We start from the raw sequence: 17,898 nt of genomic DNA, 5'->3' as shown, positions 1-17,898 counted from the left end.
GGAAGCAAAAACTCTCTGCTCCTGGGGGAGTAGCAGAAAATCCTCTTGGGCCCAGGACCCTACATTGATACAAAGTAAAAATCTGCTACCTCTCCAGGAGGGACAGGAAAATATCTCTGCTCAAGACCTACCACCAATACAAGGCAAAATTTGGCTGCTACAGAGAGGAGTGGCAGGAACACTGAAAAAGTCCTACCCTCACAGAGGCCTGCCTAACACCGAGGCTGGACCAGAAAATCTAAGAACCCCACTTGCCCTCACCTTGAGCCTAGCTCCAGGAAACAAGGAGTAGCAGTCGTGTGCTGCAGCGGGGACATGCACTTGAAGACAGAGCCCCCCTGTGGCAAGCATGTGCAGAAGCGGCTGAAAGCCCGAAGGTGAAGTGCAAACACTGAGGAGTACGAGAGCCCTCCAGCCTGGGGGAATTTGTAGCCTTTGGTATGGAACAACAGAATTGAAATCCAGCCCAATTCATGACAATAATGGAAAATAATATACTACCATTCAATGTAAAATTGCAAGGCACGCCAAAAAAAGTGAAAAAAAACCCCAACCCATTGTCAGGAAAGTATTCAAGAGAACCAGACTCTGAGATGAGACAGATGTTTGATCAGACAGGAACTTTCAATTAACTATGATTAATATATTTATGCTTTTACTCATTTAACATGAGTAAAAGGCTGGCAAGGGGTGTAGTGAAAAAGATGGACAACATCCATGAACAGGTAGGGAATTTCAGCATAGAGATGGAAACTATAAAAACAAGTCAAATAGAAATGTCAGAATTTTTTTTTTTTTTTTTTTTTAAGGATCAGATTTAAGAATTCTTTCATTAGGCTTATCACCAGACTGGGCATATCTAGGGATAGAGTCAGTGAACTTGAAGATAGATCAATAGAAATCACCAAACTGAAATACAGAAAGAAAAGAGAGTGGGGGAAAAAAGCAGAAGAGAGCATCTAAGATCTATGGGATACTATCAATGGCCTAATTTACAGAAGGAGAGAACGGGGCAAAAGATATATATGAAGAGTTAATGGGCAATTATTTTTGAAAATTAATGAAAGAGGATCCAGGAACAATGATATCCCAATAGCAAAGAGTACACTAGTGTACAGATCCACTGAAAGGAAAAGGAACCAGGGCTCCTTGGAGAAATGGCTGATTCCAGGGATAGGACAGGGAAGGTACAAAATGAGCTGAGATCATCTTGTACCAGAAGCAAGGAAGTGCTCAAAGAATGAAAGGGATATGTCAAGAGACAAGGCACAGAAGCAAGACTTCAGGGGTTCCTCTTGGCCAAAATTGGAACAATTTTTATCATAATAAATAATGATAGTAATGGATTATAACCCATTAAATAAAATAGGAAACAATGACTCCACACAAATAAAAATACATAAATGAATGAATAATTGGAAGGTTTGATGAAGAATGGGATATTTACACAGTTTCATATTACTACCTCACAAAATACTTATTAATTACAAAGGGGGAAAAATAACTTTTACCCTAGAAAAGTCTGGCAAACACTACCTCCATCAAGGGATCAAAATGAACATCAGTAAAAAAAAAAAAAAAAAAAAAAAAAAAAAAAATGAACATCAGTTATGGGACAAATCGAAAACAAGTGCCACCTGATAGGATTAAATGAAAAAAGCACAGCATCATTTTCTACGTACTAAGGACATACTACAGAATAATTTGTCTATAATCTTCAAAGTGTCAAGGTCATGAAAGTCAAGGAAAGACTGATGAACTATCCAGCACTGCGGGAGACTAAAGAGATAACAATTAAATGAGACCCATAACTATGGACAGGATCCTTTGGTTATAAAAAAGTATTATTGGGACAATTAGTGAAGCTCAAATGGGACCTGAGGATTAGATGGCAATAATGAATCAATGTTAATTTCCTAATTTTGAATGGTTGTACTGGCTGGACAGGAGAATGTTCTTGTTTGTAGAAAATATACACTAAGGTATTTGTGGGAGCATCATAAGGCTGGCAACTTACTATTCAATGGTTCAGAAAAAAAAGTTATCTGTACTGTATTTGTAACTTTTCTATAAATCTGTGTATATTTCAAATTTTTTTAAATTATTAAAATAAATTTAATCCACTGATTTGATCCTGACTTGCTTTCACTTCAGTTTGTAAGATGGAGATAGGCTTCTTTATAAGAAGGTAGTATAGGGACTTCCCTGGTGGTCCAATGGTTAAGACTGCATTCCCAATGGAGGGGGCCCAGGTTCAATCTCCGGTCAGGGAACTAGATCCCACATGCCACCACTAAAAAGATCCCACATGCCACAACTAAAAAGATCCCACATGCCGCAACTAAAGATCCCGCCCACTGCAACGAAGATCCCGCGTACCGCAACTAAGACCCAATGCAGCCAAATAAATAAATGAATAAATATTAAAAAAAGAAAAGAAGGTAATGTACCACCCTACTGCTTCGATTAAGAGCTCTTTTAACATAGATAAATCTTTGGTGACAAAGTTTGTTTTAAAATTTCCTGACAGCGCTTAACTTTGGGTACTGATAATTTTCATTTTAAAAAATTTGTATTTTCTAATATTTATATACAAAATAAAAATTCTAATGAAAAATATGCTCTAATTAAAAAAAAATACGTGCAAACAACTCCACTAGGCTAACTCTCTCACATAATTCGTCAAAGGCCACAGCAGAACTACTCTTATATCTTAATTTCTTTTTTTTACCTTTTTTTTTTTTTTTTGCTGTACGCGGGCCTCTCACTGTTGTGGCCTCTCCTGTTACGGAACACAGGCTCCGGACGCGCAGCCTCAGTGGCCATGGCTCACGGGCCCAGCCGCTCCGCGGCATGTGGGACCTTCCCAGACCGGGGCACGAACCCGTGTCCCCTGCATCGGCAGGCGGACTCTCAACCACTGCGCCACCAGGGAAGCCCTATATCTTAATTTCTTTACCTTTCAATATCCAATCCAATTTTTTTCTATCCTGTTTTAATTTTCACCTTAAAGAATTTCTGAATTTCTATAACTAGGATTCCTCAACGTGCCAAAGAAGAGAATGATACTGAGACTTACCTACAAAGCAATATAAATTAACTAGAAAAGTGACTGGGACCAAGAATATAAGAACTATTTAAAGAACTATGAGTCAAGACTGCTGGCTATTAGGGCTCAAGCAGAAGTGAAGGCAGGTAGAAGTGGGAGAAGGACAGAGCTCAGAAGCTGGTTTAACTTGACTTTAAATCATTACTGTTTAGAGAGAGTAGCTAAGGAATCTGGTTGGAAGGAACTATGGAAACACACCTAAAAAATATAAATATTTAGATCCAAGTCTATTAGAAACATGGACAGGAAACTGTTAACTATGAGCTATTTCTGGAGCATGGGATTATAGCAGACTGTCTTTCTACATTATAGATTGTGGTAATGCTTGAATATTGTAAAATGAACATGAATTACTTTTGTAATCAGAAAAATAAAATAGAGATTAAAAAAACAAAGCAAAATTCCTTTGTAATTATTTTTTTAAAGGAAACAGAAAAGTGTGGGGAGGGAACAATAAAATAATATTAAAATTGGTAAACTAATTTTGATTACTCCATTCAGGAAAAAAAAGAAAGTAACCTTGAAGAGTGGTAATGTTTATGAGCCAGGGGGTAAAAAAGAAACTAGATGTAATTTAGCAACATGAGACAGTACAGAAGCACTAACTATTTTAAGCCACCACACTGAAGTCTCATGTCCCTGACTGGGGAAGTCCAAAAAAGGTTCCAAGAGTGTTTCTGCCTTGATTCATTAGTCTATAGCTCCAAAAAGTGATAGCTTTTCAATTTATTATACTAATTTTGGGGTACCAAGGTATCCTTTTCCTCAGAGAACACATAACCCAGAAAAGTCTCACAGGGAAGATGCTAACAGTAGCTGTGTCTTGAGGAATCTCTGCTATTCTGAATAAGGAATGTGGCCACATAGTGTTGTGCTTACAAGACAATCTTTTGGAAGAGATCTAGTCATACAAATGACCTGGATCTTATAAATCCCATAAAAGAGTCCAGACAATTTCTTAATACACTGATTTCCTGTAGTGGTCTCATTACAGTTGGCAACTTAATATGTATCACATCTTTGATGATGACAACTCTAAGTCAGTGGTTCTCAGCAGAGGAACTTTGGAAAACTGTGGGGGCATTTTGGTTGTCACGGTAATTGGTAGGGGGAGTGTTACTAGCATTTAGTGGGTAGGGCCAGGGATCTTGACATTTCAAAAGTGTAGGACAGTCTCCTAGAACAAAAAAACCATGCCATATCTGGTATAATTTTCAAGCGTTCCAATGAAAAGTTCACATGAGTGAGAAATCTATTTATAATTACCTGAGTTTAGAACTTTATTCCACTTTACATATCAACAAAGGTATTGTTGTAGTTTTAATACAAAACAATAATAGTTTTTCCAAGAATGCAACAAGTGTATAAACCAAGAGAAAACTCATATTTTTGATATTGTTGTTATTCAGAAATTTACAAAAAGTTGTTTATAATTTCAGAAAATTATTTAATTTGGCAACATTTCTCTGATGCTATGGAACCAGTAACTCATTTTATGTATATACATTTGTAGCACTCACATTCAAATAATGCTATAAGTAAGGACAAATATCTGACTATTCAACTCTACTTGTACCCAAGCACTTACATATTGAAATACACATTATTTTATTATAAATTGCTTTCCTTTTATTCTTCCTTCATATTTCAGTAAGATTTTACACTTATTTTTTAAAAATTATATGTACCTAGCTATGCTATATCTGAATTTCATTTTAATAAAATACTGGGCCATTGCAAAACATATTTTTTAATCAAAAGGGGTCAGTGAATCTGACAAGGGTGAAAATTACGGATCTAAACCAATCATGGAAACCCCAGTTCCTTTGCCAGGACTGGTGGGGCATAAGCATGTGATCCAGTTCTGCTCAGTGTCATGACAGAGTACCCTGGAGGACTTCTGGGAAAGGTTTCCTTGCTCTTGGGAGAGAGGAAGAAATGGTCCTTCTTCCTCTTCATGTCAGTCTGGGATGGCTTAAACAGCTGTAACCATCTTGCTATCAGCCCGAGGATGAAGTAAGCACAGAGAGGAGGCAGCTCCAAGAAAATCACAGATAGATGAAACTGAGCCCTGAGAGCCTTCAACTGAAGTCCACCTTACCTCTGGACTTCTAGCTACGTAATGTCATGAATTCCCTTATGTACAGTCCAGGTTGAATCAGGTTTTCTCTTATTTGCAGCTGAAAGCAGCCTAACACAGAGGTGCTGTGTAGAAATGACACAGGAAGGGAAGATAAGGGGAAGCAGTGGAGAAGACGAGAAAGAATAAGCTTGGGAATCAGATATATTGAAGTTTAAATCTCGATTCTGTGGTTTACTAGCTGTATAACCTTGGACAAATTACTTAAACTCCCTGAGCTTCAGCTTCCTCATTTATAAAATGGAAACAGGAATATGTGCTTTTACATGGCCATTATGAAGGCTAATGAGCGCTTGTTAAGCTCTGAACTAGTGTGCCAGCCCTCAATAGCTGGTGGCTGTTATTAACTATTGTTATGTAGAGAAAGGAAAAGGACTCACAGCAGTCTGAGCAGTGATGTGTGTGCAACCCACAATTTTGGCTCCGGCCAAAGGTTTCTCTCCTTGAGCTCTCTTCCTCAAAGCCATCAGTGCCGGCATTTCTGAAAAGGCCCAATACACATGTAGCAATTTTAGAGAGGAGGGATGAGAGGTAAAGAATAACAGAAAAATGTACTCTCTTAAGATAAGATCCTTCCCCAAACAGGTTCTCTGTTAGATTAAGTTTCTCAAGGGATCAAAACATTAAACTTCATTTTTCTGTTATAAGAGACTTCCAGAGGTAAATGGTCCAATGTTTAATTCCCTATATCCCAGTCCCCCTTATCTAGTCTCTCTCCCCCTCTTCCTTGTTCCTTCTAGACCCTCTAGAGTTTACTCCCTCCCCACAGTGTTTCCTGAGCCCATATTTCTTTTGTTATAAGTATTCTTCAAAATCACACTGAAATTTCACAAACTACTAGAGCCCAGGATGTAAAAATGAATTAACATGGCAGCTTGAGAGGAAAAGGTGTTTATTTTCCTTACCTTGTTCAGCAATTTCAATTTCTCTTCGTCCAAACTCCGCCTGTTTGATGTTCTTGACACAGAAGTCACTGCTTCCCTTAGAGTTCTTTTGCTGCTTGTCCCTGGGAGATGTCTCATCATCAGAGCTATCTGTATATGAAGCAGCTGGAATGACAGGATAAAATACCTTTAGGGGAAAAAATGGATTCCTCTAAAACTCCAAACCGTGGAGTGAACTGAGGCTTTTCTAGTAATCCAGCACCTTGTAAATTTACACATTTGGTAAGCAAGCACCTAAGTGGCACCAAGGAGCTGTCTCAACCACCACCCATGGAAAGTGCTATCCGCAGGCCAGAAAGAGGAAGCTGAGAGACGTTGCCGAAGACATCCCCCCTGGGTAGCATTAACTTGGAATCTAAGGCTAACTTTACCTTCAGAACATGCAGAAGTCCTTGAAAATGAAAAAAGAGAGAGGTTATACCACTGTAGCAATAGGTTCAAGTTCTTAATGCATGATCATGGTGATTAACCTATGGGTTTCTGGGATCCTAGCTACCCTTCTCTGCTTGCTGCTCAAACACCTGATGTAATTTGCGTTTCAGTACAGTAACTGAACAGATAAGACCTAGAAAACAAGGAACCCATGGGAAAGTAATTAAGAACCACACAAAAAGTGTTTGTCTGACAAAACAGAGCTTTCTTTTTTAAGACTGGCTCTGATGAGGCTGAACTATGCCTGCAGACCCAATTAGACATTGACAATGAAGTATTCAGTGTGCTCTCCCTTCTTGCTGGCCTCAGTGGGTCCTGCATTAGGCATTTTAGATTCCCAGAGAAGCAGATAAACCCTCTTTCAGTATAATTAAATGCTCTGATGACTAATCCATTTAGCAACATACACTAGAGGGTGGAAGGTCTACGACTTTTGATTGTGGCTAATAGGCAGCTACGGCTGCTGCCATTCCCATGTTTGACTGAGGTCTTTTTAGTCTTCATATAATTCTGTAGTTGCTAATCATTTGCTGGATGATTTCTTTGATTTATGTTTAAGTTCCTGAGGATAGTTTCTTCCTAAGCAGTCCTCAAGGTTTTGGGGGGAGGAAGGTTGGGGACATAAAGCACTGTCTATAAAGCATTATATATTTCTCAATGAGATAAGAAGTACTTCCATCATTTTTAAGGGGAGAAAGCTACAAAAGCTCAGAGCTCCTAGGGTCTCCTGATCTACTTATATCCAGAGAATTAAGGCATTTCTGGGATTTCTTAGCAAAGGGTCTATCTCTGGGAGGGCTGTAAAAGGCAAGTCTGACCTTGCCCAGTTAATCAAGCATGGTGCTACAGAATGTTTGGGCAGCAGGGGCCCGAGTGTCTCTCTTGGAGCTGGAAAACTGCCCTAGAGCAAAGTCCTAACACGAGGCAACAAGAAAGAACATGAGCACCCGGGGAGGTGGGGGAATTAATAAATCCCCAAAGGGACTTTTGTTCTTGAAAGGAGATAATCTGTACAAAAAGTCTATGGTTCTCCCTCCTAGGGTGAGTGAGAGCTCAAAGTACCTTTGGCAACAGAGCCCAGAAACAGTTTCCTGGGCAGTCACCTGTTTCACCAATCAATACTCAGAAATGGCTTATGAGTCGGAGGCTTAGGGGAACCATGCTTCTATCACCTGGGAGAAGAAAGATAACAGCCATCCTAATCCTGATCCAAATTTATAGAAAAGTTGCTTTTGAAGAAAGTCTTCACATTCAGAGTATCCTGAAATTTCAAATCCTTTTCCAGAGCCATGATGATTTTTATGCTCCCTAATGGCCATTTAAATACAGTGGTTAAGTGTTCTGGAGTCAGAGAGATTTTGGTTGAAGTCTCAGTCTCTGCTTCTGGGTATAAAGTAGAGGTGATACCAGAACATTTTTCATAGGGTTGTTAATTCATTCATGTATTCAGTCATTCACACATTCAGTTGTTCAGTCAATGAATTTTATTGTGCATCTACTATGTACCAGGCACAGTCTAAGTGCTGGGCATACAGGACGGATATCGATTGTCTTTGCCTTCATGGGATTTTCAGTCTAGTAGGTGAGTCAGACATGAAATAACTAATTACAGAATTAATTATTTAGAGTTTTTCTTTCTATATGGTTGTAATATGTGCTATGAAGCAGACTATATAATATGCAGACATGATTTGTCAGAATCAAGTTGTTGAGAAGATTAAATAAAATAATGTACATAAAGTGCTTAGTGCAATGCTGGCATAAAGTAATTAAGCACTCAGTAAATGATACCTGGTATTATTACTGTTTTTTGTACATATTTTTAATTCAATACCAAATATAACATCTTTAAGGGTTCTTACTTAGCTCTAGGATTTTGAATGGGAAAGGAATGACATACATACAATATTATTTAGCAGTTTCTTTTTTTCTCTACCTCTGTCATCTATTAATCTACCCAAGCAGCAGGTGGTTGGCTGGCAGAGATGAAAAAGGTTGAGACTGGAGTTCTAACTCTACCCAGAATAGCTCTCCTCTCCCTATGCCTCTTCAGCTTTTAAGGACGAGTCAGGGGAAAAAAGCCAACCAAACAACAAAACCCCCTAAAATTCTCCTTAAGAGAAGTACTCAAATTTTTGGTTTTCTTCCAACTCAAAGAAAAAAATTATACTACTTCCCCTTTCTAAAGGGAAAGAACTGTATTTTCTTTTCTTAACAGTAGCCAACTGGTTATAGTTAGTTCAACCAATCTTTTTCTTTGAGCCAAAATGGATTTGTTTTCAAAGAGCCCTTTATACAGACTTGTTATCAAGTGAGATCCAAAAGTATCAGTTGTCTAGACTGTACTAATATGTGAATGCAAAATGGCTGACACACTTAGACCAAGAGAATGCTATTGTTGCAAACACAGTGGAAAGATTATTCCTGAACTAACATAACATTTTTTTTAAATCCATAACTCATTTCTGCCACTATATTTAAAGTAGCATATTCATGAAAATAGTTGAGATTGAATTAAAAATTCTTCCTAGGAAAATTTAGAGAAACCCAACATATATATATATATATATATATATATATATATACACACACACACACACACATGCTTGAACAGTTTCTAAAGTGTTTGTAATTGTCAGCACATTATGAAGCCCAGAGTCATAATTTAGTTAAAAATGAACAACCGATAATCAAGACAATCACCTACTGAAGTACAGGTCTGAGACCTTAGCTCTAGCTTCACCTCTAATTGGTTAAGTGACCAATTTTCAATTTATCCAACCATAAAATAGGGAGTATAATAGATCCTCTCTCTCCCCATACTCTCCCTTTCCCCTAACTCCCACCAGAAAAATCTTATGAATAAATGAGATAATCACAAAAAAAGGGTTCAATTTCTAGGTAGAAAAGTAATACAAAGTACAAAATAACTCTTTCATGGGATGTTCTCTTGTTTCATGGTATCTCAGAATCAAAACATAATTTGGTGAATCACTAATCCACAATCTACCCCATGGAACTGTCATACATATGTTCTATGGCTCAAGCCTGATTAAGCCTTACCTCCTAGAAGCTGTGATATTGTGGCTAATTGCTAGGAGAAGAAGCAGTCAGACTTCTGGCTGAATTAGTCCTATCAGACTATTTTAAGTCAGGCAATTCCTCTTGGACCCAATCTATTCATTTGGTAATAGAATAACAGTAATGACCTGTGTGTCAATGTGCAGCAGATTTCATTGATAACACTCTAGAAATATGTGAAAAGCTATGTTAGCAACCAAAATATAGACAAACAAAACTTTGTTATTTGGAAAAATCTGAAAATACTTCAAGCTTTAGAAGAACCAATTATGAACTAAGGAACTTTGGTCTTCTTTCCTTATCCTTAACCAATTAACTCACTGCAAAGACAGCTTTTTCAGAAATATATCACTGAGAATGATCTGACTTTGAAGAAAAGTCTCTTCTATTCATTTGTTTTTAAGGGTTTTGTGCTTAGAGAAAGAGTTTTTAGAAGTTTGTTTTTTATAAAATAATTTCAAGGATTGACGTAGCCCCTTTCAGTCTGGGTTCCATTAGAATTAAGCCCTAATGTCTTGGAGCATCCACTGAATATATGAATTAACGTCTCTCCTCTGCATCTAGCAGGGTACTAGTTATGATCCATCCTTTGAAGAACCATCCTTTTCTGTGTTCTGTGATTCCCAGAAGGAGCCTGGTTGAAAAGGCCAGAAGAGGTTCCTAAATAAAAGCACGGCAAAACTTAGTATTAGGATCATTAGGAAGGGAGAGTACGCCACAGCCTAGGTAAGACTCTAAGTATCTTCAGCAAAACAAGCACTTTGGACAGGAAGGTATCTTTTTTTGAAATGTCATAAACCTTCTAACTCTTCACATACAGAAAGTGTATCAGAGGTATATACTCCTTTACAGGGGTGTAAAGTCGTATAAGAATGTCTCTGGACACCTTCCCCAATATGTATTTATTGAGCACCTCTTATGTGTCAAACACAGTTCTAAGTGGTGGGAATAGAGCAATACCAAAGAGATAAAAATCTCTGCTTTCATGGATCTCATATTCAAGTAAGGGAAGAAAGACAACAATAAATTATATGTTATATGATAATAAGTGCTATGGAGAAAAATAAAGGAGGAAAATTTGATAGGTGTGGGGTGTCTGTACAATTTTAAAAGAGGATAGGTCTCAGTGAGAAGGTGATCTTTGGTTAAGAACCTAAGGAGGCAAGATACCCAGTGAGGGTATCCTAGAGCATTCCAGGCAGAGGAAATAGCAAGTGCAAAGGCCTTAAGGCAGGAGAATGCGTGGCATGTTTCAAAATAACAGTTAGTAGGATAGCACGACTGGAGTGAACAAAATAGCCAGGGGAGGAGGAAAGTTTGGGAAATTAGAGATGTGATTAGAAATATAATGTGAGGGTGGATGGTATAGGGTCTTGTAGGCCATTGTGAGAACTTTAGATCCTACTCAGAGCGAGACTGGGAAGCCACTGGAGGGTTTGGGGCTAAGAAGTGATATGATCTGACTTATTTTAAAAAATGAATATGGCTGCAGCATTGAGAATAGACTGAAGACGGGCAAGGTTGGAACTCAGCAATTCAGTTTTTAAGACATGGGAGAGCTGAGATGCCTATAAAACATCGAAGTGAAAGGACTGAGCAGGTAGTTGAATATCTGGGGCTAGGGTACAGAGGAAAGATTTGGGCTAGAGATAAAATTTGAGAATCAAACACCAATATATGGTATTTAAAACTAGGAGACTGAATGAGTTCCCTTGGGAAGAGATAAACACAGAAGGGAAGAAGTCCAAGGATCAGTCTTTGGGGCTCTAACAATATTAATTTCTATAGTCAATTAAAATATAACATATGCTGAAAATGGGTTCCAAGTTCTTACTGACATGCATTTGCATATCTTCTCATATTTAGAAAGCTGTAATTTTGTTATTCCTGGCTTTTCATTTGATGAGTATGGAGCTTTTTCTGTGTTACCTCATATGACTTTCCCATTGCCTCTGTTATGAGCATTTCAGACTGTCAGAGTTTTCCAGGATCCCACAACAAATCACACACTGATCAAAGCCTAGAAACTAGGTCTCTCCTAACTCCCAGTCCAAGAATATAGGCAGTAGGCATCTCCATTCACAGTCTGTTTTGTTTTTTGTTTTTTTTTGCGGTACGCGGGCCTCTCACTGTTGTGGCCTCTCCCGTTGCGGAGCACAGGCTCTGGACGCGCAGGCTCAGCGACCATGGCTCACGGGCCTAGCCGCTCCGGGGCACGTGGGATCTTCCCAGACCGGGGCACGAACCCGTGTCCCCTGCATCGGCAGGCGGACTCTCAACCACTGCGCCACTAGGGAAGCCCCCACAGTCTGTTTAAAAGGGTTTGACAATTCATGTGGAAACAAGAGAAGGTAACAGCGTGTGTGACACAGCTGCAAACATAATCTTAGGTTTCATTTGAAAAGCATTGAGTTTATGGAAATAACACCTACTATAGGTTATTTTGGACCACACCAAGAACATTATATTCACAGGCATAATATTTTTAAAAGGACACAATCTGGAATATATCCAGATAAGGTTAACCAGGACAGTAGGATGCCCTCCAAATCAGGCAGCCAAATATGGTGATTTTTATTTCTAAATAAACTCTTTAAATTTTAGGGATTGTATAAGAGCTTATTGGGAGCTAAATTACTAAATCAAGCAAGGATCACCCTATGATCTAAAATGCTCCCAAAGAGGCCAGATGGCCATTTGTCAGGAATGCTATCAAGGCAATTCCAGCATCCAATGGGAAGCTGAATAATTGATCTTTAAGTTATTTTCTAAGTCCAGGATGTTTCGACTCCACACTCCCAAACTCAGTACCCTTAAATGGATATATAAGGTTGATAATTTTTTTTACTATAGAAATGGCAATTTCACATAGTTCAACCTAAAAGGTCCAATCTATGCAGGGTGGTGACATCAGTCAATATCACTCACCAATGAGCTATACCAGGCAACTACGTGTTCAAAGGCGACAAACCCACTCTTCTGGGTAAATAGAGATTTTGTAAGTACCCTCCCTGCATAGGGGACTTCTGTGGGAAGGCAGGCATTGGTTTTCTCCACAGGAACATAGTTGGAAATGTGGGTCCAGTGTGTAGGGAAGAGATTGAGCTGAAGTTAAATTTTAGTACTATTATCATTTAGTTATCAATCTTTAGATAACATGCACAAACTCAAGAGTCTAAAATGTACACACTCTTTTACAATTCACATTTGCACAACTATTATACTTTCCAGAGTTACAGTAACTGGTTCATCAATTTTCAACAGTTATTGAAAATTATTTAATTTAATTATTTATTATTCTGCTGGTTATTTTAGCAGAATAAGTACAAAATTCGGTATCTTTAGACAAAAATCCCTAGGGATTTACATTATGTGATTGTGAGGGAAATGTAAAACAAGAAATGTAAAAACTGTAAATAACAATCTAAAAGTTAGTGTCTCAAACAAGCTTTCTTCAACTTTACATAACAAACACTACTTTCCTATTTGTGTGAAAAACAAAATTTCAGGTCAAGATGAAAATTTTCTAATGAATGTTCTATTTATAATGTGAAGAGGTAACTAGGATAAACACTCAGCTTCCTACCACATTCCTATATAAGAGCAAAATAAAATAGCTCCATATTAGATCAGACATATACTGGGCACTGTTGAACAAATGGTCAATAGCTAGTGGGAAGCAGCTGCATAGCACAGGGAGATCAGCTCAGTGCTTTGTGGCCACCTAGAAGGGTGGAATAGGGAGGGTGGGAGGGAGACGCAAGAGGGAGGGGATATGGGGATATACGTATGCATATAGCTGATTCACTTTGTTATACAGCAGAAACTAACACAACATTGTAAAGCAATTATACTCCAATAAAGATGTTAAAAAAACAAAACAAAACAAACAAACAAAAAACAAATGGTCAATGCTGACAAAAGGTCTCACATGTTAATATTCATCTGGCATTAAATGATAACTCAAGCCCAGGGCCCACATATTGGAATTAATGCCACTGCCAGGAAGGAAGGAGTAACAGACAATACAATGTCACAGCTTAGAAGAGAAGGCAAAGGGCTCACTTGAACTAGCTACAATGATTTCACTGTTTCTCGGGGCAATTAAGGTTTCCCAGATGGATGTATGGGGAACCCCTCTTTTATTTTCCATTCAAAGAATGGAAAAAACACAAGTCTTCACACATGCTGCTCAGTGAAGGTCATCAGTGAGCAACATACTCTCACCCTCTGAATAAGTCAGAGCTCAATTTCTTTAATCACCCTCTTCTGCCTTTATTGGAAGAGGAAGCCTCTATTAAGCTCCACTCTGAATCCCCAACAGGAATCCAAAGATTCCATCCAGAATTTTGGTCCAAATTTCCACTGAGAATCAAAGTGTTTATACCAAAACATAGGTTTGATCATGTTTAATTAGCCTGGGATAGACAGGAGGGTCCGTTGATCATACTTAAGTAGCCTCCACAAGTGGGTCCATAGCTGTTCAGTCCTCACCTGAGCTATAGCTGTCAGTAGATGACTGAGAAATGGAGCGAGACAGAGAGCGACGTCCAATTTTGGTGGGACGTTTGTTGAATTCTTGCTTCTGGTCAGCAAACTGGATCTGCTAAGAAAAAGAACTCTAGTTACACAAAGGAAAATAACCTCCATTTTGAGACAGCAATTCAAGGCTTGCATTATAGGATCTTACCTTCCCTCATAGCTGATCTGATTGCACTAACCCACATTTGGAATGTTAAGACTCTTTGGAGAGAATGATTTTTCATTCTTTACCTACTCTGTTTCTATGAAATTTAAATCCTGGAACCACTCTCTGACTATATACCTCTTGCAATCAAAGGGAGAAGGGGATGTACCGGTTAAAATAGAAAGTCAAGTCATATTCAGAAATCCTTCCTATAGTTTAACTGAAAATTAAAGCTGGAAAGAATCTTTGAGACTATCTATTCCAATCTTCATATATCTAAGATGAGAAACTGCAAGATACAGAAAGGTAAAGTGACCTGCCTTCAGGTTTTAAGATTCTCAGGAAATAGTATGGTACAATAGAAAAAAAAAAAAAAGCTTTCTATTCATACAGAGCTTTCTGGAACTGCATTTAAACCCTGGTTATGCCACTCATTAGCTATATGCTGTTCATCAAGATGTTTTTGTGACCCTCCTCTTCTGGTAAATACGACAAAGATGAAAGAACTTACTTCAAAAGTTTTAGAGGGTTATATGAAACAATGTATGCAAACCGTGAAACACAGCAGGTGATTCAATTAATACCTGGATCCCCAACTCCCACCCCCTACAAATTCACTGTTCTTGTAACTCTTGCAGGTAGTCACTCTAGCTTTTTAAAGGCTTTCTAAAATGCATTAATTAGCTTTTCAGTACTAATAAGTATAGTAAAAATTAATCTATTATTTAAAAAAATTTTTTTTTAATTTTGGCCACGCCCTGCAGCTTGCAGGATCTTAGTTGCCCAACCAGAGAATGAACCCGGGCCACAGGAGTGAAAGCACAGCGTCTTAACCACTGGACCACCAGGGAATTCCCTAATTTATAATTTTTAATGTTTGGTATCACAAAATACTAAAAGCCACAAGGTTGATAATTTGTTAACTATAACAGATGTAGGAGTGGATAACTGGACTGAATATGTATAAACCTCAATATTCTTGGAGGTTGCATTTTGGACAATATCTGATCATGATCTTTTTGCAATTTTATCTCTTTTTCCTACTGTTCAAAGTTCAGCTGATACTTTATAACACTTCACATCAAAGCTCATATCATTATTCAACAAATATCTTTCTTTATTTTTCCCTAATTGAATGTTTGCATAATTGCTTAGATGTGGATCCATTTGGCATGGAGGCAGGAAAAATCAAAGATCTGACAACTGATTCTGCCTTTCATGATAAAAAGATGGTTCCTTGACGGGCAGAACACAGATACGGCATACCAGAATGAAAGCAGCAACTGTCGGCCACATTTCCTGCAGTTAGAGGTAACTACTGAGTCATTTGAGTATTCAGACAAGGGGACCAATGCCAAATCAAATTAGCTTAGCATGCCTTTTAGGGGAATTTGTAGCATTTTCATAGCTATAACAACAAATATAGCCTGTGTAGTACTTTAGAGTTTGCAAATTGTTTGCAGCAATAAGAAAATTCTTTGGATTAGAAGCATTTCCCAAAATGAAAAATGGCAAAATTAATTATTTTACTGAAGTAGCAATTTATTCCAAAAAGATAAAGTGCCCTTTTATGCACTTCCATGGGATGAACTTCCATGTACTTCTCTTATCACAGTGAATACAACTATCTACCTGTATCCTGTACAAACTAGGCTCCATAAAGGCAGGAGCCATGTATCTTATTCACCTTTATATCCTCAGGCGAAAACGCCTGACACATAATAGGCAGCCATGTGCCGAAACGATGAATCTTACTCTATCTTCAGAGTCTGTACTTGATTGAATATTAAGTAAATATGGTAACCATAAGCCAAGTCTACAGTTAAAAGAATTTTTAAGGGCAAAAAAAAAAAAAAAAAGTGGGGAAGGGGAAGAAGGTGGGTGAGAAGATGGGGAGGGGAGTAGCAGTCAAGCTCAAAACCCTGGCTTCCATTTCACCAAGCTTGTTCAAGACAATAATATGTCTTCATTCTTTTTTAGAGGCCCATCTAGGAAGAGGAGTAGTCATTGACTTTCCAAAGCCCACAATGAGTCACTAATGTCAGTAGTGCCTACTTTTAAAAAAGAGTAACAGACAAACCCTGCCTTAGATTATGTACCACCCCCTCGCACTCACACACCACTAGAGGGGACCAGTCACTCTACCTCTCTAGATTTGTAGGATGGGGTGGGTGGGCACACACCCGTTTACCCCAACAATACCAAACCATGTAGCCATCTAGCTGCACCATCATTTCAAACCAGTTACCTTAAACTGAGCTCTCTTCTCTATAAAGTCCCCTCCATTTACAGTACTTCCTCCTACCCAAGTCAAGTTCAGGATATCTTTTTTTTTTTCTGGCTGTGCTGTGCAGTTTGTGGGATCTCAGTTCCCAGACCAGGGATCAAACCCATACCCCCTGCAGTGGAAGCGCAGAGCCCTAACCACTGTCCCGTCAGGGAATTCCCGAGTTTAGGCTATCTTTTGGCACTAAAGACTAGGCTATGTAGGCTTTCTGCACTCAGAGACATAGGGTTCTAAATCTTGTTTACTTGTCAGACACTGAACTCAAGTTTCTTTAAGACAGAAGAATATTAAAAAGAGACTAATCACTTATATAGAGTAAGTTATACAATTGCCCCAAGAAATAAATATTTATCTTTTACTGACAACCCATCCCTGGTGCCCACCTCCCCTTAATAGTTACGTGCCATTACATTTTTCACTCCTACTTGTAAAACAGTAATCTTCCCACCCCGGTTGGGATACTCAGGTAGATTCTACCTCTAACTTTCCTACCTTATCTGAAATCGGAGGGTCCTTTAAGGGAACCCTCCTTATCCATTTGAGAGAAAATTGCCTAATTCCAACAGGCATCAAGGCGAGGAAGGGAAAGAGACTTAGGAGAGGAGCAGCTCACGTTACGCCAGAAGAAGGGACGAAAGCAGGAAAGGAGGGTAAAAGCAGCTGGCCTTTTACAACAGTGGCTATAGCGGCAGCAAGACTGCTAAATAAGAGCTTAGCCTCACCTGGGCTTTAATCCCAGAGTTGCCATTGACAATGTATTTCTTCTTGTTGCTCAGCATAGTGACATCACCAGCCCTACTGCCACCTCTCCAGTCCAGGGGCCCTTGTGTCTAGGCCTTTAAACTTTCCTCATCAGCAATTCTGTTGGCTCTGGTTCCAGCTAGCTTTTCTTTTCGTTGTTTTGGTGGTGGTGCCTTCCCTGGAAACCCTGAAGCACTCCAACGACCCCTCCAGCAGCAGAGCCCAATTTAATAAGGCATTTCTGTTAGTGGCTCATCAGCCATTCCTAATTCTGGTGGCTGTTTTGCTTTTATTATTATTATTTTTTCCCTAAACACCTAATTACACGGATCCTCTGACCTCTAAACCTTAACAAGTCCCTTGACAAGGCCCAACTTGCATGTGCATAACAATAGCTTATTTATATAACCGGTGCACTTTTTTACCTGCTATAATTAACTTGCTAATTAGCTTCCTTTTTAACCATACCTCCTCCTT

At 38.7% G+C, this 17,898-nt stretch overlaps 1 protein-coding gene across 4 annotated transcripts in view; it reads right to left on the bottom strand.

Annotated features, from left to right (window-relative positions):
• AHCYL2 (adenosylhomocysteinase like 2) overlaps positions 1-17,898 on the bottom strand; it is a 173,039-nt gene that overhangs the window by 38,003 nt on the left and 117,138 nt on the right. For 2 of the 4 annotated variants that reach the window (XM_079931257.1, XM_079931259.1), the window contains 3 exons: positions 14,201-14,309; positions 6,155-6,298; positions 5,630-5,730 (listed from right to left, as the gene is read on the bottom strand). In XM_079931257.1, the coding sequence (XP_079787383.1) occupies positions 5,630-5,730; positions 6,155-6,298; positions 14,201-14,309 (354 nt within the window). Of the gene's footprint in view, positions 1-5,629; positions 5,731-6,154; positions 6,299-14,200; positions 14,313-17,898 lie in introns of all 4 variants that reach the window. The other 2 variants (XM_079931260.1, XM_079931258.1) reach the window with 1 other exon arrangement.

Source organism: Stenella coeruleoalba (genome assembly GCF_951394435.1).
Source record: "Stenella coeruleoalba genome assembly, chromosome: 9".
NCBI lineage: Eukaryota > Metazoa > Chordata > Mammalia > Artiodactyla > Delphinidae > Stenella > Stenella coeruleoalba.
This window is presented reverse-complemented; position numbering and strand designations above follow the sequence as displayed.